The sequence below is a fragment of the Hypanus sabinus genome, chromosome 16 (assembly GCF_030144855.1).
Source record: "Hypanus sabinus isolate sHypSab1 chromosome 16, sHypSab1.hap1, whole genome shotgun sequence".
NCBI lineage: Eukaryota > Metazoa > Chordata > Chondrichthyes > Myliobatiformes > Dasyatidae > Hypanus > Hypanus sabinus.
Window position 1 is genome coordinate 52,787,931 of NC_082721.1, and position 23,429 is coordinate 52,811,359.

The 23,429-nt window shown below is 41.1% G+C and overlaps 1 protein-coding gene across 11 annotated transcripts in view; it reads right to left on the reverse strand.

Moving 5' to 3' along the window:
- LOC132406307 (polypyrimidine tract-binding protein 1-like) overlaps positions 1-21,625 on the reverse strand; it is a 35,164-nt gene extending 13,539 nt beyond the window's left edge. For 2 of the 11 annotated variants that reach the window (XM_059991798.1, XM_059991793.1), the window contains exons 1-7: positions 21,457-21,597; positions 20,310-20,340; positions 4,522-4,594; positions 4,228-4,403; positions 3,763-3,909; positions 959-1,126; positions 150-260 (exon numbers count right to left, since the gene is read on the reverse strand). In XM_059991798.1, coding sequence (XP_059847781.1) covers positions 150-260; positions 959-1,126; positions 3,763-3,909; positions 4,228-4,403; positions 4,522-4,594; positions 20,310-20,340; positions 21,457-21,464 — 714 coding nt within the window. In that variant the 5' untranslated portion in view covers positions 21,465-21,597. Of the gene's footprint in view, positions 1-149; positions 261-958; positions 1,127-3,762; positions 3,910-4,227; positions 4,434-4,512; positions 4,595-20,309; positions 20,341-21,085; positions 21,221-21,456 lie in introns of those variants that run through there. The other 9 variants (XM_059991797.1, XM_059991795.1, XM_059991800.1 and 6 more) reach the window with 8 other exon arrangements.
- Between the last annotated feature and the right edge of the window lie 1,804 nt (positions 21,626-23,429).

Here is a 23,429-nt window from a genome sequence, read left to right on the forward strand (position 1 = left end):
TGACGTCAAAGTCAAAGCACTGTACCCCTGCCAGATTTTATCATGAATAATGAACAATTAAGCAATCAATGGGGAGAGGTCTTAAGAATAGGGCCAAGTAAAACTACAAGTTCACTGCCTCTAGCTCTTTAGAATATACTGCAACATACCAGTTTAGCATGTTGTGCACTGGACCCATCAGCATATTGGAGCAAGGCCTGGAATTGGTTATTCTTTGTGAAGGTAATGATCTTTAACACAGTGCCAAACTTGGAAAAAATCTGCAACCAAAGAAAAGAGTCAGAGTACCACAGCACAGAAACAGGACTTTGGGCACATCTAGTCCATGCCAAACTATTACTCTACCACAGCCCTCCATACGCCTTAGATATAATTTATAATTAAGTACTTATACAGAACTTACACAAGAAAGGGTCATCAAATCAAAATTTCATGAAGAGACAATTGTTGGTCCAATATGGCTATTTTAACCCTGTGCCCTTGCTACGTAAGGTTCTTACCACGTGTACCACTGTGTTGCACGTTGCATTAAGCTCCACTGAACTTTCATTACCAATTTTTACCTCATCAACACAACAAATATGACAGCAGACAAGCACAGAAAAGCAGACACACTTCAACCAGTGAATTACAAAATTCATTTCGAAGCACTGTAGACATACCAGCATGCTAATGTCATTTAGAAGCACTCAATTTAGAAACTTCCAAATTTCAAGCATTTGCACCCAACCCGATATCTCTTACATATGTGATCATAGTAATTTTCCCTTAAGTGAAGATTTTTAGAATTACATTTAACATATTGACTCTATTTGGAAATCCAATTCAATAGCAGTTGCAAACAAATTGGACCAACATTTCTAGTCCCACAATATCCACTTTTCATTGGGCCCAATCACCACCTTTCAAAACTTCATGGACGAACAATTTCTAGCATTACGTTCTAAGTTGAACTCACCTGGTGCAAAACATCAAGAGTAACTGGATAGAAGAGGTTTTCCACAATGATTCTCAGAACAGGGCTCTGGCCAGTGAGATTGACTGCAGAATCTGGGACACCAGTTCCAGCAATCGCCATATTTGCACTCTGCACAGCATTTACTGCCTGAAGAGCAGCTTGCGCTCTCTGAAAAATTGGAATAGAAATTTTGGAATACTTGGCCTTGTGTTATACTAGACTCAGAATTGTATAATACAGAAATGGGTCCTCAGGCCAACCATGACCACATCAAGCTTTTCTCCTCCATCTACACTAACCCTATTTGCCGGTATTAGAACTGTATCATTCAATGCTGTGGCTATATATTTAAATATCTCTTAAACAGGATTTTATGTGTTTCCACCATTTCATCAAGCAGCACACCCTACCTTTACTTTCAAAAATTCCTGCTAAACCAACTTATAACCTTCACTTTAAATCATAGCATAGATTAGCAAAGGCAAGGCTTTGTGCATGGGAGATCATGTCTCATGAATGTGATTGAGGCTTCCTTTTGAAGTAACCAAGGTGGCTAATGAGGGCAGTGCACATAGATGTAGTCCACATGGACCTTAGCAAGGGCCTTGCTAAGCTTCTGCGTGGCAACCTAATATGAAAAGTTGGACTGCATGGGATACAGGGAAAACTAGCTAACAGGATGCACAATTGGCTTGATGGCAAAAAGCACAGGATGATGTGAAGATTGTTATTAAGAGCTAGTGATCAAGCAGGGCAAGCAGGCCAAGGAATAGCAAACAGATGATTCAGGCAAGTACAAGGTGTTGTATTTTGGGAAGACAAATCAAGATAGGACTTTTAACAGTGAATGGTAGGGCTCTGAAGAGTTGCAAAACAGAAACCTAGAAGGACATACAACCAGTGGCTACTTTAATAGGTACATCTGCTGGTTAATGCAAATATCTAATCAGCCAATCATGTGTGGCAGCAATTCAATGCATAAAATATGCAGACACAGTCAAGTTTCAGTTCTTGTTAAGACCAAACATCAGAATGGGGAAGAAATGTGATCCCAGTGACTTTGACCATAGAATGATTGTTTGTGCCAGATAGGGTGATTTGAGCACGTCAGAAACCGCACACACAAGTCTCCAGAGTTTACTGAGAATGGTGTGAAAAACAAAAAAACAAATCCAGTGAGCAGAACTATGGGAGAAAACACCTTGTTAATGAAAGAGATCAGATTAGACTGGCTCAAGCTGACAGGAGGACAATGGTAACTCAAATAATCAAGTTGCAAAACAGCATCTCTAAACATACAACATATTGAAACTTGAAATGGATGGGTAACCACATAACAGCAATGGCTTACCTGAAAGTAGTGTGACAGATAGATTGGATAATGAAGGCTTTTGGCAAGCTGGCCTTACATATTCAGCTCTTTGACTCAATGAAGGTGAGGCATTACATTGCAGTTGTACAAGATGTTTCTGAAGCAACATTTGTAATAGTGTGTAGAGTTTTGGTTACCTTGTTACAGTGAAGTTGCCATTAAGCTAGACGAAATTTATAATTCTGTTGCCAAGACTCGAGGTCGAGCAGGCTAGGATTTTAATCACTGGAGTTCAGGAGACTGAAAGATAATCTTAGAGGTCTGGGCATAAACAGGGCGAATATGATGGCACTAGAGAGCAGCTTCTTTGAGCTCATCTGCGGAAACAGCTTAATTTCTACCCTTAATGTCTCTTTTTTCCCCTTTTCAAGGTGGACGTGTTTATGGCCTTGACCTGCAGTTGCACTCAAACTGTGGTACTTTACAGTGATGGTTTCTGCTCCTGACACTGACCAACCAGTCATTTTTCAACATCCCAAGGTCACGGCCTAGTACGTCAGGACAACTTTGGCTTTGCCAATTCTATCCCAGTGGTGCCAACTAAAGCATCACGGGAGAAAACGGAATACCAGGACCACTGCATCAGCTATCAGAGGTCTCTGTACTTGGTGAACCACACTCTCTCTTGTGGGGAAGGAGTTTGCTACTGATTCTCACGTCAGAGATCTCAAAAAAGCAGCGCAACAGACCAACACCGTAAATCATCGAATTGGTTTGTTTTTGTTGATCTCCCCTCCTAACACTTCCCTGCCCTTTTATGGGAAGAGAGTCTGTAGCACATTGAATTGGTCAGGTGAATGATTAGTTTTTCTGTACTGCAGATCATGGTCTCTCTGGGGGGGGCCTTAATATTGCTTGCTTGGTGGATGCTGATGCTTTTCTTGGTTGAAATATGTGGGAGAGAGGGAGAGTTGCTGCTTTGCAACTGTGTGTGTGAAAGGAGAGAAAAAAGGGGCTTTTACATTTTCTAATGTTTTTACTTCTTTGGGGTACTCTTCTGTCATCATGAAGAGCCAGATGTTAGGTTGTAGATTGTATACATTCTCTGATATTTAAATAGAACTATTGAATACAGCCCTACGACCACACACCCGAGAGTTGGGGAATCAAGATCTAGAGGAACCTGAGAGGGACCCGAGGGGTAACCTTTGGAACACAGAGGGAAACCTATACACGACGTCTACATACATAAATAGACAAATTCCAAACCATTGAGGTTAGGGTAACTGGCATATAATTTTCATTCTTTTGCCTTCCTCCTCTCCCCCCCCCCCCCCCCACCCCGAAGAGTGGAGTGAATTTGCAATTTTCCAGTACTCCAGAAAGGTGTCAAAGAGTGTTTCTTTGCTGCAGGACAATGGAAGTAACTAAACTACACCCATAAGTTACCAAACGGAGCAAGCTGGCAATAACCAAGCAACATAGTACTCACTGCCTGATTAGGAGAATTGTCGGTTTTCAGTTCCTTGTGGTTAGAGTATTGGATGTAGACAGGATGACTTCTGAGGTATGGAGTCACAGTGCCATAGTAGCTCACCATTGTGTTAGCAGCTTCTTCCGTATTCATTTCAATGAAAGCCTAAATCATGCAAACAAATTTGAATGTAAGAATCCATAGACAATAATCACTTTGCAAATACTTTTCAATACATGCCATCTTCTGGCAACTACCATCAGACGGGAGATAGAAACTTGATGTCCCATACCACCACATTCAAAACCCAGCTACATCTCATCAGCCATTCAATTTTCAAGCAAACATCTATATAGTGCCATTTCTGTGCCTATGCCTGCGTGTATGTTGGAAGGACCAAGATCCCAGGGTTCTAAACCACATGTACACTAAATATTTGCTTGAAGACACAAATCAAAAAACAAAAAGAAAAACAACACAAACCTGGTTTTTGCCTTTAAGCATGAGAAGATTTGTTACTTTTCCAAAGGGCAAGCCCAGAGAGATAACCTCTGCTTCAGTTATGTCATTGGGAAGTTTACGGATATGGATGACTCTAGATGGCATTATTCCTGAAATTCTGTTCTCTCCTTTGAACTTTTTGCTGTCGTTGCCATTGGCTGGAAAAGTTTAAAAACAATGTGAAGGTACTAGCATTCTCCATGTTATAATCGTAGCTCACTGTTTTCTACATATCATGAGTAATATGTAAAATGTTGAGATACTTACTGTACTCACCAGAGGGAGTAGAATTGCTCATGATATAGGGACCGTTAGTAGCACAAGCAGATAGAAGCTCGTCAGACCCCCGCTGTGAAGAAAAAAAGATAATTTACTATTGTTTCATATGGTGTCACAGTAGCGCTCCCGAGGACAAGCAACAATTTATTAGCAGTTTGTAAACAATCATCGCAAACAAGATAAGCAAAGGTGTAGCATGCTGTTACAATGCAAACTCAGACTGAGGTTGAGGCATATTCAACAGAGCCAGGGCACGCGAGGCAAAGGAAATTTGTGGTCCATCCACATACAAGCTGAGGCTTGATTGATCTAAGCACCAAGCCGAATTGCAAAGGTTGGACACAGGCCAACACAACGGGGCCCAAGTCCTAGAGCGAGGAATGACTATGTTAAACAGCAGGCCAGATGGATAAAAATGGAAGGGTGATGGGATCAGAGATGAGGGCCGGAAACTGGAACTACAAAACTGGAAAGAAGTAAATCCTCCTACTACATTTCAGTGGTTCTCCCAAACTATTTCTTATCTGAGTTTGGAAAAAATTAGAAGCACTATCTTTGATTCTTCAATTAAATTTGAAGAAACCTGGGGACCATTTATTCGACACTTTCATATGAATTAATTTGGCCTATTTCAGATCCTTCTCTCTACTTATCCTTGTTCAGGTATGGAGTTCCGGAGTTCTTTTCTTGACACCTTCATATATTTATAAAGTGCTATTATTGCCCATGTTAGTTTAGTTTAGTATTTTTTTCAATATATATTTTTTCTCATATATGATTTCAATTTTTTTTTCTTTTTTGATGATTATTTTTGTTTTTTTTATATATATTTATATAGACTTGATTGATTTATGTACCTTTTGTTGATTGATGTTTAATAGGATATTAGTATCCTATTACTAATGTAATCTCAAGTTTATTGAATTTGTAATCTATTCATTATTATGTGTTGTTTTTTTTCTTATATATGAAATTTAATAAAAAGATTGAAAAAGAAAGAGATGAGGGCCGGGTCAGTTCTGCCCGCTGCTCAGCGCTGTTTACTCTGCTCTTCACTATACTGAGACGGAGGTTGTGGGCCTGCTCTGGGCTTAGAATCTGAGATTTTAAATTTGTTCTAAATGCTATTTGCTTACTTTTGTTGCACAATGTTTTTCCCCCACCTCTTTACATATTGAGTGCTTGTTGGACTTTAAAAAAAATTTAAAATGGATTGTTTTAGGTTTCTTGTCTCTTGTCTGTAAGGAAATGAATCTTAAGGTTGTATATATACACATGTGCTTTGAACTTTGGAATAGCTAATTTTGTAAATGCAAAGTTAACAATACTGTGTAAAAAAACTAAAAAAAAGATATGCTGCATATTTTTTGTAGTTTACTTTGATCCTTCACTGAGAAAACACATAGCATTAACTCTTTGGATAAGGGTAAACTACAGTTAACACATGGGTTTGATTCAATAGAAATGGCCTAGGCATCAATGTCTTTAGGAGACAGAAATATTGAAACAAAGCATTTTATCCAACCAAGTGCTAAGTAAGCAAATCTACAGACTGTCATTAAAACCTCTAGCTTTGCAGATTTGTAATTAGCTGCCATCCGGTGCCAAATAATGCCTCAGAACTATGCTCGGATACAGTAAAAATGGATTCATTGCCTGGACCCTCAAAATACAGAAAAGCCTACAAAAAGTAGTGGTTGAACAAGAAATAGTTCTCCAAGCAACAAAACCATTACATTGAACATGGAATAATTAATTCCGTACTTCTGTAACCCTGCAAAAGCATACTGCAAGTTCTTCCTAACAAAGGCTTCTCAAACATTAATGAATCATGAAGTACTACAATCATAATTAGTGAGTTTGATTCAGCAGATCATCACTAGGCACCCATGAGACATGAACCTTGAGCAACCAAAATGTACACATTAAAAATGGCATGGAATGATACATCCATTACCAATTATAATCAAGCAATCACCATAATCAGTCTCTGAGACAACCTGTGCTACAATGAATGCTGAAGGGGACACTAGGAATAGCACTGGACATGTAAAATAAAGATGCCAATATGGAGTAAATGCAATATAGGATCAATTGTGCCAATCCGCTAGCAGCAATTAAGTGACCCCCATAACCAAAAACTCAACATCTCTTTCTGAATGGTGGTGTGTGCCACCACCTGGTGTTACTGTCCACGCCATACAATATCCTCATTTGGAAAGTTTGCTATGTCTCCTTTGACTTTTACTAATTTTCCATGGATGTGCTATAGAAAGCATCCTATCTAGGTACATTACAGTTTGGTGAGGCACCTGCTTTGCCTGTGACTGCAAGGACTACAGCGAATTCTGGACGCAACTCAGCACATCATGGAAACCAGCCTCACCTCTATGGACTTGCTGCCTTGGTAAAACAGCTAGAATAATCAAAAACTGACTTTCTCCCCTTTCCCTCTCGTTGGTCAGAGGACACCATTCAGCATTCCTATTGTTTTGCATTGTACTGTCTCAATACACTGTTGAAATGCATTGATTTGTTAATGCAAGACACACTTTTCCCTGCAACTTGGTGCTCGTGGCAATATTAAACCAATTAATCAAGTATTTCCCATTTCCTTCAAGGACACCGAGATAAATTGCTGGAACTCTCTACAGCATCGTGGGTATATACACACATGGACTGTGCAGTTAAAAGCTGGCTCACCCTGCAAACAGCACATTCCTTGAAAGAACAAAAATAAGCAATTAAGCAGCCACCTCAAAGAGGCTGCACACACCAAGAGCAACTTCATTAAAATGACACAGCTCAGAATAATTGATAATGCATGCAGTAATGCCAAAAGTGCTTGAGTAGGTAACCAATGTCCTGGATCCCTGGGATATAAACCTATAGGACCAAAAGACACGGCATGATTTAATCATTGTTTGATCAGAAAATGTTTTCATGGTTTGATGTGCGTGTAGTACTGGGTATTGCATCAGTAATGGGAGCAAACAGTATTCCAGTTATTATTACCAAGACCCATCTTCCCTCTAGCCAAGTTGATCCAATATAAAACTCAAAAAGAAAAACCCAATCCAGAAGCAAGGTGTATAGGAGATGCAGTAGATGTGGTGTACTTGGATTTTCAGAAGGCCTTTAACAAGATGCCGTACATGAGGCTGCTTAGCAAGATAAGAGCCCAGAGAATTACAGGGAAGTTACTAGCATGGGTGGACTGTTGGCTCATCTATCTACTATTCAATCTACTCTTAATTGTTGAACTAATTCAGGATGAACTTAACTTCTGGATCACTGGGACCTCTTTTGGGGCAAGATATTAGCTCATAAACCAAATAAGCCTGTAGACAGTGTGAGAGGGAGGATAGGCAGGTGATAGAGAAGGGATATGCTCAGACTGATGGTTTGAGGTGTGCCTATTTTAATGCAAGGAGTATCATGAACAAAGCGGATGAGCATACAGCATGGATCAGCATTTGGAGCTATGATGTTGTGGCCATTACAGACTTGGATGGCTTGGGGCAGGAATGGCTACTGAGGGTGTCAGGCTTTAGATGTTTCAGAAAGGACAGGGAGGCAAAAGTGGGGGCATGGCACTGCTGATCAGAGATAGTGTCACAAGAGCAGAAAAGAAGGGAGTCATAGAGGGTGGAAATTAGGAACAGGAAGGGGTCTACTAGGTGTTTTTAATAGCCCACCCAATAGTATCAGGGTCATCAAGGAGAACGGAACAGAGGAGATTTACAAAGATGTTGCCTGGATTGGGGAGCATGCCTTATGAGAATAGGTTGAGTGAACTTGGCCTTTTCTCCTTGGAGCGACAGAGAATGAGTGATGACCTGATGGAGATAATGAGGGGCATTGATCATGTGGATAGTCAGAGGCTTTTCCCCAGGGCTGAAATGGCTAACATGAGAGTGCTTGGAAGTAGGTACAGGAGATGTCAGGGATAAGTTTAAAAAAAACACAGGGAGTGGTGAATGCGTGGAATGGGCGACTGGCGACAGTGGTGGAGGCTGTTACGATAGGGTTTTTTTTTTTAAAAAGAGACTCTTGGATAGGTACATGGAGCTTAGTAAATTAAAGGGTTATGGATAACACTAGATAATTTCTAAAGGACATGTTTGGTACAGCATTGTGGGATGAAGGGCCTATATTGTGCTGTAAGTTTTCTACGTTTCTATGTTCAGGGTATACTTGCATGGTGTTCTACATTGGTACATTCCAATGAGACTGGGAAAGGATGGTAGAGTACAGGAACCAAGGTGTACAAACGCTGTTGAAAATTCAATCAAGAAAAGAAAGTCTTACGAAAGGTGCAGAAAAATTAGGTAATGAAAGAGATCTAGAAAAATAATACTAGCAGGAGGGAGCTTAGAGTGAAATTAGGAGAGCCGGAAGGAGCCGTGAGAAGGCCCTGATGAGCAAGATTAAGGAAAACACCAAGGGGCTCTTCACATACTTGTAGAATAAGACATACAATGTGAGAGAATAGGACAAATCAAGTCTGAGTGTGGAAAAGTGTATATGGAACCACAGGAGATAGAAGATACTTTGCTTCAGTATTCACTACGGAAAAGGACCTTGGCGATTGTAGGGATGACTTACAGTGGACTGAAAAGCTTGAGCATAAAGACGAGGATGCGCTGGAGCTTTTGGAAAGCATTAAGTTGGATAAACCACTGGGACCGGACGAGATAAACCACAGGCTACTATGGGAAGCGAGGGAGGAGACTGCTGAGCCTCTGACAATCTTTGCATCAATGGGGACAGGAGAGGTTTCGAAGATTGGAGAATTGCAGATGTTGTTCCCTTATTCAAGAAAGGGTATAGAGATTATAGCAGTAGTTGGTAAGTAGATGGAAAAGATCGAGAGGCAGGATTTATAAACATTTGGAGAGGCACAATATGATTAGGAATAGTCAGCATGGCTTTGTCAAAGGCAGGTCGTGCCTTACGAGCCCGTGTGATATTTTTGAGGATGTGTTTAAACACACTGATAAACAGATAAGAGCAGCAGATGAAGTGTACATGGATTTCAGCAAGGCTTAAGTACCCCGTGCTTGGCTTATTGAGAAAGTAAGGAGGCGTGGGATCCAAGGGGACCTTCCTTTGTGGATCCAGAACTGGCTCGCCCACAGAAGGCAAAGAGTAGTTGTAGAGGGGTCATATTCTGCATGGAAGTCGGTCATGAGTGGTGTGCCTCAGGGATCTGTTCTGGGATCCCTTCTCTTTGTGATTTTTATAAGTGACCTGGATGAGGAAATGGAGGTATGGGTTAGTAAATTTGCTGACGACAAATGGTTGGGGGTGTTGTGGATAGTGTGGAGGGCTGTCAGAGGTTACAGTGAGACATTAATAGGATGCAAACTTGGGCTGAGAAGTGGCAGATGGCGTTCAACTCAGATAAGTGTGAGGTGGTTTACTTTGGTAGATTAAATATGATGGAAGAATATAGTATTAATGGCAAGACTCTTGGCAGTGAGGAGGATCAGAGGGATCTTTGGGTCCGTGTCCATAGGACACTCAAGGTGCTGTGCAAGTTGACTGTGTGGTTAAGAATGCAGACACCAACCTTCATCAATTGTGGGATTGAGTTCAGGAGCTAAGAGATAATGTAACAGCTACGTTCTCTTTGCAGCGACAGAGGATTTTGAGAGGTTTTTTGATAGAGACATATAAGATAGTGAAAGGCACTGATCGTGCGTATAGTCAGGCTTTTTTCCAGGGCTGAAATGGCTAACATGAGAGGGCACAGTTTTAAGGTGCTTGAAAGTAGGTACAGAGGGGATGTCAAGGGGAAGCTTGCACTTAAAAAAAAATATTAACACAGAGAGTGGTGAGTGCGTGGAATGGGCTGTCAGTGACGGTGGTGGATGCGGGTACAATAGGGTCTCTTAAGAGACTCTTGCATAGGTACATGGAGCTTAGTAAAATAGGGGGATAATTTCTAAAGTAAGTACATGTTTGGCAGCATTGTGGGCTGAAGGAACCTGTATTGTGCCATAGGTTTTCTATGTTTCTGTGTCACCATTACACCAATCTAATCAATTTGTATTTGAAATCTAATTTGACTCTAGACCTCAGCACAGCCATGAAAATGCTGCTGAGAAGTTTTTTTAACTAAAGAAGCGACTAAGTATTTTCTGTTACAACTGCGGAGAAGGTGGACATAGCAAGTGACAGGAATATCTTCAAGAAACAAGTCAGTGGTTCATCAAACAGAAGGAGCAAACTACAGGGTGTGGGGACCCAGTACCCGAACAGACTAGCATCTCAGAGACAGCATGTTCCAACCCGTCTATCAAGGGAAATACTACAGTGCGAAACACCATTACTACACTTGACGTATCCATATGGAATGAAGGTATTTATGCTGGTGCTATACTTGACACAAGTTTTCAAGCTACTTTATAGATCCTTTTAGAACCAGTGTTTGACACATTTACCATATATTACCTAAATGATTGTTATTTGCTGTTGAAACTGGAAGTTTGGATGCAGATGTTGGAGTAGCAAAGACTATTGATATACTGGTCAGTTTTCCCAGCTACAGTTGAAAAAGAGGAAGCTGCCACTCATGTGAGAACAAATACTCATTGTGAGAAGGCTCATAGGAACATGCAAGGAGAGAATTTTTGACAACCTTGTCTGTCGTATCATGGAGAAGGTGCAAATTCCCCCAAGCAGTACAATGAACATAAACAAAGGACTCAGTCTAAACAGGTCATGTTACATCCTGGAGAAGCAGCCAGTGACCAAGCACACCCCTTTCCTAGAGGGGAAGGCATCCCTAAGTAAACAGGAACAGTCACAAGGAGTGCTTGATGCTGAAGATGACATAAGGAGATCTCAAAGACGGGAAACAGAGTGTTGCATCCATCCCAATAGGAAGATGTTATTCACATTTACAAATGGTTTGGGGGTCTGGAAATCACAAAATTCATTTGAATACTGTATTATTAACAATGGTTTGATAAGTTCAAAAGACTTAAAGTCATGAGGACATGACTATTTTTGGTGGGGGGAGAATGCAATGCCCTAGTTAAAATTGTATTTCTACTGTTATGCTGTTAAGCATTTTTTTTCAGCAGTTTCTAATGAACAGTATCAAGGAGGAAGCACCAATTCACCAGCTTGTTTGTGATGTTCTTTGAGGGAAGTTCGACCTGTGGCTGGTGATGGGAATTCAGCACTGAGTAAAGTGATACACCCAAATACTACAGAAACAAGCTCCAATGGTTTGTGTGCACATTCAGCCTGATTTAACTGCAAACAGCCTTTTTCTTTTAACTGGTTGAAATATCTGTAAATATACTTCCACTTTAATGTTACGTGCAATGCAAGGTCTGTTTTACCTGGAGAATGATAACTTTGTACAGGCAGTAGTTCTCTCATCTTTGATGTTTGGTTGAACCCAAATCATACCGAACCTAGACATATGTTGTGTATTGAAGGTGGTCTTATAGACAATAGACAATAGGTGCACAAGTAGACCATTCAGCCCCTCGAGTCTGCACCGCCATTCTGAGATCATGGCTGATCATTCACTATCAATACCCAGTCCCTGCCTTGTCTCCATATCCCTTGATTCCCCTATCCATCAGATATCTATCTAGCTCCTTCTTGAAAGCATCCAGAGAATTGGCCTCCACCGTCTTCCAAGGCAGTGCATTCCACACCTCCACAACTCTCTGGGAGAAGAAGCTCTTCCTCAACTCTGTTTTAAATAACAGACCTTATTCTCAATCCATGCCCTCTGGTACTGGACTCTCCCAACATCTGGAACATATTTCCTGCCTCAATCCTATCCGTTTAATTATATTAAACGTTTCAATCAGATCCCCTCTCAATCTCCTCAATTCCAGCGTGTACAAGCCCAATCTCTCCAATCTCTCTGCGTAAGACAGCCCTGCCATCCCAAGAATCAACCTAGTGAATCTACGCTGCACTTCCTCAATTGCCAGAATGTCCTTCCTTAAACCTGGAGACCAAAACTGTACACAATATACCAGGTGTGGTCTCAGCAGGGCCCTGTACAAATGCAAAAGGACATCCTTGCTCTTGTACTCAATTCCCCTTGTAACAAAGGCCAACATTCCATTTGCCCTCTTCACTGCCTGTCTCTTAATGGCTCTTCTCACCATTATCCATGCAATCCATAGTCACATGCTGTTAGCTAAGTTTGTTATGAGCCTCTGAAAAGCCCAAGCTCCGTTCAACCATGACACATAAGTCTTCCAGTACCGAAGCCACCACAGACATGGAGTCTAAAGGAGGCAGATGAAGATGCCACGACGCAAGATCCAAGAATGGAAAATGACACTGATACAGATTCTGAACCCTATCTGTTGACTAAGCCTCATCTGATAACTCTATCTGAGTTAAATGACCTGGCTAGACTTGGATTTGTCAAAGGAAAAAACAGAATTACTGGGTTCAAAGCAAGGATGGAATCTATTGTCACCAGGCACAAAAATTTCCATGAAGATTTTGGTATTTGGACAGATGCTTCCTAAAATAACTGAGGCCAAGATTAAACACAAAAACATAGAAAATCGACAGCATAATACATTAGAAATTAACTAGAGTTACCCATAGCCATCTATTTTTCTAAGCTCCATGTACCTATCGTATCAACCTCCACCACGACTGCTCGCCGCACATTCCATGCACTCGCTACCTTCTGAGTAAAAAAAAACACTTACCCCTGATACCTATTTCCAAGCACCTTAACTGCCCTCGTGTTAGCCATTTCAGCCCTTGGAAAAAGCCTCTGACCATCCACACAATCAATGCCTCTTAAGGAAGGCACTTTGTTGGTCCACAAATCAATGACATCAATGACAGGAAATTTGAAGAACTTCTAGCAGGGACTGGAGAAAACCATATGGAAAACATTCAAAGATGTTGAAAATTTTCTTGGCAACTTCAGAGCACCAGACTTCAAGCCATGAAGTGCAACATTTCACTAAAGGTTCATTTTCTGTCTTCCCATTTAGACTTCTTCCCTGCAAATCTTGGCACCGTCAGCGGCCATGGAGGAACAGTATCAGGATAACTAGAAACCAACAATGCTGGCTAATCATTGTTACACACTTAAGCAAGAAGCCTCAGACACTAAGCACAAATGAAAACGATCAACAAAGCATACTAGCTAAGTTGAACTATGCAAAATGTCAACACTACTGTGCAATTAAATGCACATTTCTTGTTACATGGTACAAGTAGTCTGAAATTAAAATTGTATTCATCTCCAAACAGTCTATCATAACCACAAAACATTTCTGTGGAAGCACTGTTTTCGAAAAAATTGCTGACCAACGTAGTTGGGATATTAGTGTACTCATGGACTCAACCCTCACGTTAACCTTGGACAACTGGGTACTCTGCCCTTTAGAAATTTTTAGACCATCAATGCGAATTAGCCTGTCCCAGTAAAGGTGTAAACATGTACCTTAAAGTAAAGAATGTCACTGGCATTATAAAAATTGTATTTAATTTGTAAGGGCATAAAAACGTGATGCACTCGAGTTTGGAAGATTATACCAAGATGGTCTTTGAGAGGATGTCCGTTGTGAAGAGGAAAAGACTTTCATATACATCAACTTCTCCAGCGACTTGACCACTATTACAACATACAAATTCCTATGCAAAGACCAGAAGTGGGGTTGTCCATTATGCTTAATGTGTACTGCTGGGAAGCAAAGAAAAACCACACACACCATGCCCCTTGCCTCAGATATGAAAATACAGCTCTCAAGTAGAAGTTAGTGTAATGCTACTACAGATGCAGTGACCCGGATTCAACTCCCACTGCTGTCTTTAAGGAGTATGTAATTTCCCCCTGTGGTCGTGTAGGTTTCCTTTAGGTGCTCTGGTTTCAAACCACTTACCAAGGCAGTATGGGTGTGTAAGTTAATTGGTCACATCGGTAAAACTGAGTGGTATGAGCTCAATGGACCTGACAAGCCAATTATAATGCAGTTATCTCAAAATAAAATCTTACACAGAGTGTAACTACATTGTTTTGAACTCCATTACATAGCTGTTGCTCATGGTGAAATGCTAATCCCTGACCCTACTTGTACAGTAAATCAAGCTAAACAAGTGCAAATGAAAGACATCTGCAATGCTAGACAACTAGATAAATCTATGAAACAGGAGCATTAGATTTGATTTTTTATTCAATCTTAAACAGTGGAAGTTAAATCATGGGATTGCACTTAATAGAACATGCAAATGCAACAGGCATTTGATACCAACATACAAAATCTCCAACATATTGTGCTTGTCGTATGATACTTCAGTGTTGAAATGTTATAGAATCAGAACTGGCTACTGTAAGGTAAACAATAGCATATATACTCTTTAAATGGTTGCAACCAAGAAAAGGAGATTTCAATAGGCAATTTAAACTCAGCACAATCCAAAGGATATAACACAGTGGTGGAACATCCCAAACCATCGCAACAGGATAGTCATGGATTGTTCTAGACCTTGTTGAGGACCAAGTCATTCAGCATATTCAAAAATAAAACTCTCTCACATTCTCATCAACTCCCATTAAATCTGTACTTTGCCTACATACTAGGGTATATTATCGGCATCTTATTAACCTACCTAACTGTACATTTTCTGACAAAAACCCAAGGATCATTCAAAGTAAATGAAACTCGACAAAGATAGCACCAGATATCAGGATTACAGTTGAAGCTACTAGCTGCAATTAATGGAAATATCCATTTTCAGTGAATGCATACAAGAATCTATAGTAGTACAGCAAATACTTCAGTGAAAGTAACGTCATAACAAATGAATGTTAAAATAAAACCACTGTTTACAGTACATGTTCGTTAATATCTAAATAATAAATATTTCCTCAAATAATGCTGCGGACATACTTAACTATTCAACTCACAGGTAAAGCTGGGATAAGGTTCATCTCCCAGCTGCCAGCTGAAATGTTAGCTTTGACTTCGTAACACTAGCAGGGAGATTCAATACTTCCCCTTAGAGCATTCAGGCAACAAAGGGGACAGACAGTGTAATGTAACCCAATGAAACAAGAATCAAATATATAGTAGTGTCCTAATTGACACTATGTGAGTTTAGCTATTATAGCTCAACAGCAGTGAGGCCAGGTAGCACACGATGCCTCTTTTGGCTTCAATAGAATTTTGCCCTACAAATACGAAATAGTAGAATAATACCAAACACCTGCTTAATCTTACCTGGAGTGCCAACTATTACTATCTCCCTTAATACTACAGAGTAAACAGGCAACCATTTGAATCCACCATGAATATAGCTTCGATGGAGAGACTTCAATCATTGGGTTTGGCAGAGTGCTAAATTTGCTGACCTGCAAATCAGACCTCAAACTGCTTCTCCTCCCGCAGCAGCATTCTATTCACAATTACTGTCAAGTGGAAGATCAAGATAACACTAATACTGCTGCAAAAAAAAAGGGGTGAAAATAGCAATTCCCAAAGTGAAACTGCACACAAACTCCACTATCCAGCAAAGGGCACCAGCAAATCATTTAAATAAAACCAATAACTAAAAGGAAACGATAAAAATCAAAGTAAGTTTCAGAATATTAAAATTAAAAAAGAGCTTCAGAGAAATTTGTTCTCACAGCCAGCAAAAAAAATGTACACAGAAGTTGTTGGCATAGCAATAGAAACTTTTGCTACCATAAAGTGGTGTCCAATTACAGAAAAAGCTATTCAGGTAAAATTAATCTCAGCATAAACAATCTCCAACCAACCATCCCAAACTAATTTGAATATGCCACATGATTTTTTGAAAATTTATTAAATACATTAACGTATTTAATGTCTTTCATAGTCATTAGTCTAGTTAACCAGCCTGAACTGAAATCTATTTCTGACAATTTGAAAGAACATACTATTAAACAACTTTCTAATTTATCTCCTCAGCAAAATGTGATAGAAATCTTCTACATGGTTTCTACATAACATACTCTTGACTACTGGGTGCTCTTAGAACCAAGGCAAAAAATGTAGTCCAGAGTGCTGTGCAGTAAACCAAAGCCTGTTAAATAGTTCTAAAAACATACAATCCTCCGCTTAATTTTAGCTACTTCCTCAATGAAAAATCCTGCTCTTAATAGAGATAGAAGTCACAGGAAATGGCCATGAATTATAGCTTTCTGTAAAAACAGGATACAACTCATTGCCACAAACTGCATTCAACAATCTTTGCCTGGGTATCCAAAGAGCATATGACCAATTTTCAAATCAATTACTTTGTGCAACTTCTGTTCAAGACCAAAATGATACAGCTTGCCATTCAGTATTACAAGTGTCCATGGTGAGTAGGATCAAGAAAATCTCAAGGCAATGTGTACATGCAACCAAGAGAGTAACTAAGAGAGATCAGGACTACAAGTCCAATGTGGGCACACACCTGGAGCCAGAGGAAGTGGGTGAGACATCAAATGAGTACTTTACATCTATAGTTGATAGTCCTTTCCATGCCTTGGATGGCATTCCTTGACATTTCTTTAGCATGTTCTGTCTGTTCTTTATGAGGCCAAGTTGCTAGCTCAATGCTCAACCCAGCACGGCTGGAAAACATACAACGAGCCAGCCAGATTCAAACCCAGCAGCACTTGTCTCAAAGTCTGGTGCGAATGCCCCTACACTTCCAGTCAGGGCCACATCAAATGAACACTTTGTATCCAGACTGATAGTGATTAAAAACCATACAGGATTTATGTTCTTCACATGAATGTTGCCATGAATCAGTGATACTGCTGCAATTTTTTCATTACACTAGTGTATGTGACAGCAACCTTGACTTTGAATTACGACATGGAGGAGAATAACATTGAGGGGAGTTGGCCACTCAGATTAGCTCAGAATCAGGGACCACATATTTGCAATGACAGGTTTGCAACGCTATCTGAAGGTAGAACATTCCTATGAAACCATTTGTAAGCCAAAATGTCGTAAAGCGAAGAAGCAATTACCATTAATTTATATGGGAATAATTTTTGAGCGTTCCCAGATCCAAAAAACCTACCAAATCATACCAAATAACACATAAAACCTAAAATAACACTAACATATAGTAAAAGCAGGAATGATATGATAAATATACAGCCTATATAAAGTAAAAATATTGTATGTATGGTGTAGTTTCACTTACCAAAATCAATTTGTAAAGAGAAAAATAGGCATGTGTACATATACATTTACGCACGTACATGCATACGCACACGCATGCGTATGCCTGTAGTTGCAAATACGTGGTCCCTGATACGGAGCTAATCTGAGTGGCCAACTGAAATAATTCAGATATTCTTTTATCATTATGCCCTAGAATATCAGTATACCCCTGCTTAATGTTATTCTACACACATGCGCACACAGTTGCCCGCACAAGGCTTCACGGTCATGGTAGTCTTTCTTGGGGTAAACACACGTATAAAGCAGGTGTCCTTTTCTCGTAAAAGCGAAAATCCTCTTTGGTTAGCAAACAGGTACTAATGTAGGTCTTTCGTAACAGCGAACTGTCGTAAAGCCAATGTTCGAAAAACGGGGACCACCTGTACCAGAATAACCAAGACCTTTCCCAATTGAAGGCCAAAGAATACAAGTAGAAACGTAATTAAATATCCTATTCAAAAGACAATACTAGAAACTGGGTCTGAAGAAAAAAACATTCAGCATTACTGGATGAGAATAGACGCTAAAGGAAATCTCAACTTTCCCGCTCCCGTCTGAATGCTTCCAATATATTTTGTTTCCGTTTCACAGGTATTGCTTCAGCAATTATGAGGTATTTTTAATTCTGTCCTTAGTTGCATCTGCCTTTTAATGACACTTTTACAAACCACTGCATTGAACAAACATAACAATAACAAGATGCACTTGACAGGATCAAACAACCAACCAAAAATGTGCTTTACAAAAGGTGCTAAATACACATTTACTGCAGTACAGTTCTTCAAATGGGATGAAAATCAAAGGAAAAACCAGCATGATGGCAAAAGGAAGTGCCTATAATTTTCATAACAAAGCGCAAAAGGAATGCTCTTCGTATTCGTAGTATGTTTACAGCAGCATTTAGTTCTTTTTAATACTTCTGTCAAGTATTCTTTATCAGAGGCTTCATGGAAGCACACTATAATTAATGAGCCCGACATTAGAAAAGTGATGCCTGCCTCAGTAGAGGTCTACAGTAACTCGATACAAAATATTCAATATTAATGGAAAACTAATAGGAACTGCTGGATAACACCTTCCAAATCATCATTTTGGAGTGCCTTCTGCTCTCAGAGGAACTGGATCACAAGCCAAGTTATACCAAAGAACAGTACACAACTGCAAACCCAAATCCACATCAAGCCAACTAAGTTTAAATGCTGAATTATCACAGGACCTTCTGCTGAAGGAAAATCTAGAGCAGCAATATACAAGTTGGAATACTGAAAGTCACATTATAAAGTGACATCATATGGAAGTTAAAAAGACAGATTAATAGACAGTGCAACACACAATGTTGAAGAAACTCAGCTGGGCAGCATCTACGGAAATGAATAAATGCCAAAACAAAAAGGTGGGGAGAGGGTAAAAAGTATAGCTAGAAGAGGTGAAGGCAGACATCTGATCAGAGACAAGAGTGGATCTTAGGAGAAAGGGATCCAAGAGGAGGTTATTGCCAGGTGAGAAGAGGTACGAGGCCAGAGTGGGGAATAGAAGAGTGGAGAAGGAGGATCTTTTTTAAAACCTGAAGGAGAAACCAATATTCATGCCACCAGGCTGGAGGCTACCTGGACGGAATGCAAGGCACTGTTTCTCCACACTGAGGGTGACCTCACCTTGTCACAAGAGAAGGCCATGGACTGACATTGGAATGGGAATTAAAATGTTCGACCACCAGAAGTTCCACTTTGGCGGGTGGGATGGAGATGCACATCAAAGCAATCCTAAAATTTGTCTTTTCATTCCATTAGATCAGATTTGGTGTTTTCTAGCCCAGTGTTCGTATGTAGAGCTCTTATCATTTAATGTGGTTTCAGTCTTTATTTGGCTCTAACTGGGTCTATTCTTGGGCCCCAGCTCTGCCTGGCTTTGTTGGCTATGTAGAACAGTTAGTTCTACAGTACCGTTCAGTTTGACAATTAGAGAAAAAAAACTGCAAATGTTGGAAATATGTGCAAATGCAGAAATTGCACTTGGTCTACAGTGAGATGATGACCTTTCATCAAAACTTTGTAGAGCATCTTCAACACCGGCCAAGAAAAAAAAGGTGGTTTTGAGCAGACATTACAAAATACTGCTGGATCAAAGAAGTGCTGTTACCTACAATTATCTACAAATACCAGGGTAATTCAGTTGCTTTGCTCCATGTACAACCTAAATGAAAGGGCTCATTCATAGTTTCTGCACGCCAAACCTGAAGAGACATGTCACACTTCCAGAGATGCCATCCTGTTCTAGAACCTGACAATCTTAATGAAGGTAAAATTAAGTTGGTACATTGAATACACTATCCTTACAAGAAAACAATGCTTGTAATGGAACTAAGTGGTTAGTCTAGAACATCACTAGCTCTCATATTCCTCCTGGACAGAGCAACAAAACTAAATCCAATATTAAGTTCTAAAACTACAGAACTTTGGCAAAAATGTAACACTGCAAACAAGACATTTGGTGTAAAGTGCATCTGTAATAATCCACATTACAAATCAATCATGTAGGGCTATTTAAGTGGAGTACCATAATCGCTAAATTAAAAGTGAAACCTACCTTTGTACCAACTGCTATATCTTGGACAATGCTGTAGAAATAAAACAAGTAGTTAGAAGACATGTCCATAACAACACAGAGCAATTAAAATAACTACACGTTAAGGGGAGGATTAAACAGACTACTGCACCTAAGGTGATCGTGGCTCTGTCTAAGACTTTATTCAAATTTTCTATTCTGGGTTGTGGAAAAGAAAATATCTGTTCACAACTTACAGTACTAACTTCCAGTCTCATTCTAGCTAAATTCAAGATAAACACAACCTTCAGAACACGTCCACAGTATAAATTTTAGGACTACTATTTAAATTACGTTTTATTCCGTAGGTACATTTTAGAATTGCTGAATTTGACGAGCAGGTAAATAAAGACTTTATTTTACTTAACTCTGGACCTAATAGATCACTACAACTGTGTAGTTTACAAACTAATTTTAAATATATAGCGATATGGCACAGGAAAGCAACATCTATTCTCAAACAGCCTTCCCTACCTACTTCAGAGGAAAAAACCCTCCTTCCAAAACACAGTAATATCCCTGGATCTAGGCAAGACTGGACCCATAGAATCGTAATCAAACCCCCGACATCAAAAATTGCACAAGAAAAGTTGTACGCACAGAAACTAGAGGAATGAATGGTGGGGGTGGGGATTCGAGGTAGACTAGTGAGAAAGATGCAGGAGATGCCGGAACAGAGGGGAAGGGAGTGGGCAAAGAAAAAATTGAAAGGAAGGCAAAGAGAGAAGAAAATAAATTCAACACAAGACACAACATACCTGATACCGATCCCCCTACAGCTTACGCCCCCTCCCCGCACCGTGGCGCCGGTGTCTCCCCAGCAGCGGCCTCCAGCTCTGCCGCCATTTTGCTAGCTCAGAATGGCGACAACCGTCCGGCTCTCTTCCTGCCTCACTACATAACCGCCGCCTCACATCTGGGGATATGAAAGTAGTTGCCGACCGATAACGAGGTGCAGGGCGGCAACACGAAGCAGAACACCACATGCCGGGCCTGGAGTACGGCCCCCTCCCCCAGTTAACACGCCGCTCACCCAGTGCGTTGCGGCGGGCTGAACACAACGTACAGAGCACAATTAACCCACACGTGGCCTGCATTCTCCACCAGCGGCCCGGAACACGTAACTTACCCGTCCATTGCAGAGCAGAGAGCGCAGAAAGAAAAACCGCGGCTACTTCGGCCGACCTCGAAACATATACCTCCAGAAAATGGCGCCACGTCAATCTTCACTGGCGCCGCCGCCGCCCATTGGTGCTTGGCAAAGGAGGGCTGGACCCACCCAGACAGCTTCTTCAGGGATTGGGTGAATCAAACCGTAAACGTGGAGCATCATGTCAGCGGGCGTCTCGCGGCGGAAATGGTCGGTTTCCGGTGGGTAACAGTGACGACGTTGGTTGCTCGGGTTATTTTTTGACACTGGGGTAGGGGGTGCGGCTTCGGGGATAAGGGGAAGAAGTGGTGCGAGGGGCATATGTTGAAATCTGGGGGGGGGTGAAAAGAGACGTGGTGTGAGGGGCAAATGGGGAACCTGGGATTGAAAAGAGGTGGTATGATGAGGAAATGGTGGGGGGGGGGGGAGCGTGCTGAGAGTGCACTCGTTGGGGACACGTGAACTTTAGTAAGGGATGGAGTCACAGGGAACAGCAGGTGACGAGGACTTGGGGGGAGCATAAGGGGAGTTGCAGTCACATCGCCCACTCCTCACATGCTTTCTTTGGACACCGGGGGGGGGGGGGGTGGAAGAGATGCAGGGGCAGGCCTGGAAAGTCAGGGTGTAAGGGGCATAGGTGGAGTCATGAGGAGGGAGCAATACTGAGATTGCACTTGTTGGGGGTGCCTTTGGGAAGGGATGGAAATACTAGAATTGAGTAACATAGGAGAATATCTATGCTCCAATCTAGGAACAGATGGCTAGGGCAATTGGGGTGGGGGGGAGAGGAGGAAGAAAATCTGGGTGTTGGTATGTTATAGGAGTAAGTATGGGGGAGGGGATACAATGGTTGAGAAAACACCACAAAGCTTTGGGGGGGGCTGTTGACCTTTACTGTTAGAAGTCTGTATTGCACAGCTGAGTTTGATAGACTGGTAAAGTTACTTTGCCATACAATTACTGGGTGCATTATTACTATTTTTCATCCAACTCTCCCATCACCCACCTCAGCAGTAAACACTGGGATGTGTGGTTAAGAGAAGATGGTGCATCAGAATGGTGGGGCAAGGATGATGTGAAGGCTGGTGTTTGCATGTTATTGGTGCCTTGCTGCCTGGCATCCAGCTCTCCTAGCAGGTGAATAGGACAAACCAACAGCTAACTTATATCAAAGCCTCTATGACAAAGCCAAATGAAAGCGACTCTCTTTTGAGGGTGGATAAGTTTGTGTGCCAAGTTATACCCTTACCATCAGATTCAGATCCATCTTCCTTCAGGTACTTATGATCCAGTGTGTAATCACTCCCCACATTTCACCAATACCTCCCTGGAACTGTCCCGAGGGGAGTGGACTCGTGATGACCAGTCATGTTCACAGAGCCCACACAAGATGCATGGGAGACTCTTGAGTGTTATGTCAGATGGTGGAGAGGGAAGATGCAGGCAGCTGTTCAGGATAGGGAGCAAGTGGAGAAGAGATACAAGTGGGGATGAGAATGGGGAGCTGATACAGAAGTGGGCAGATGAGGGAGGGGATTTGCAGTGGGTTGTTACAGGAGAAGTGGGAGGATGCAGTTGTGAAGCCTGAAGATGTGGGTGGAATTTGCTGGAACAGGAATAATACTGGGCTTATTGCGCACCCCACTATCCACAGCCTCCCAACCCACAACTAACTCTCATAGCAAGGTTACATCTGTTCCTTAACAATATGTGGGAACAGCTTTTGGGCCTATAGAAAATCTTCAATATTTCACATCCTTTGTTGTTCCTTAGCTCTGATTCCACTCCTGACTTTTTTGAAGCAAGACTCTTCCTTATTGTGCCTGTAGTAGCCTGGAATACTTAATTTCCTACTTGGCAACTAGATCTCTCTTCTGTCCATTACTACCTGCCATTAATTCACTCACCGCACGTATGGATACTGTGTATTTTGATAAAGAGACAGTGTATAA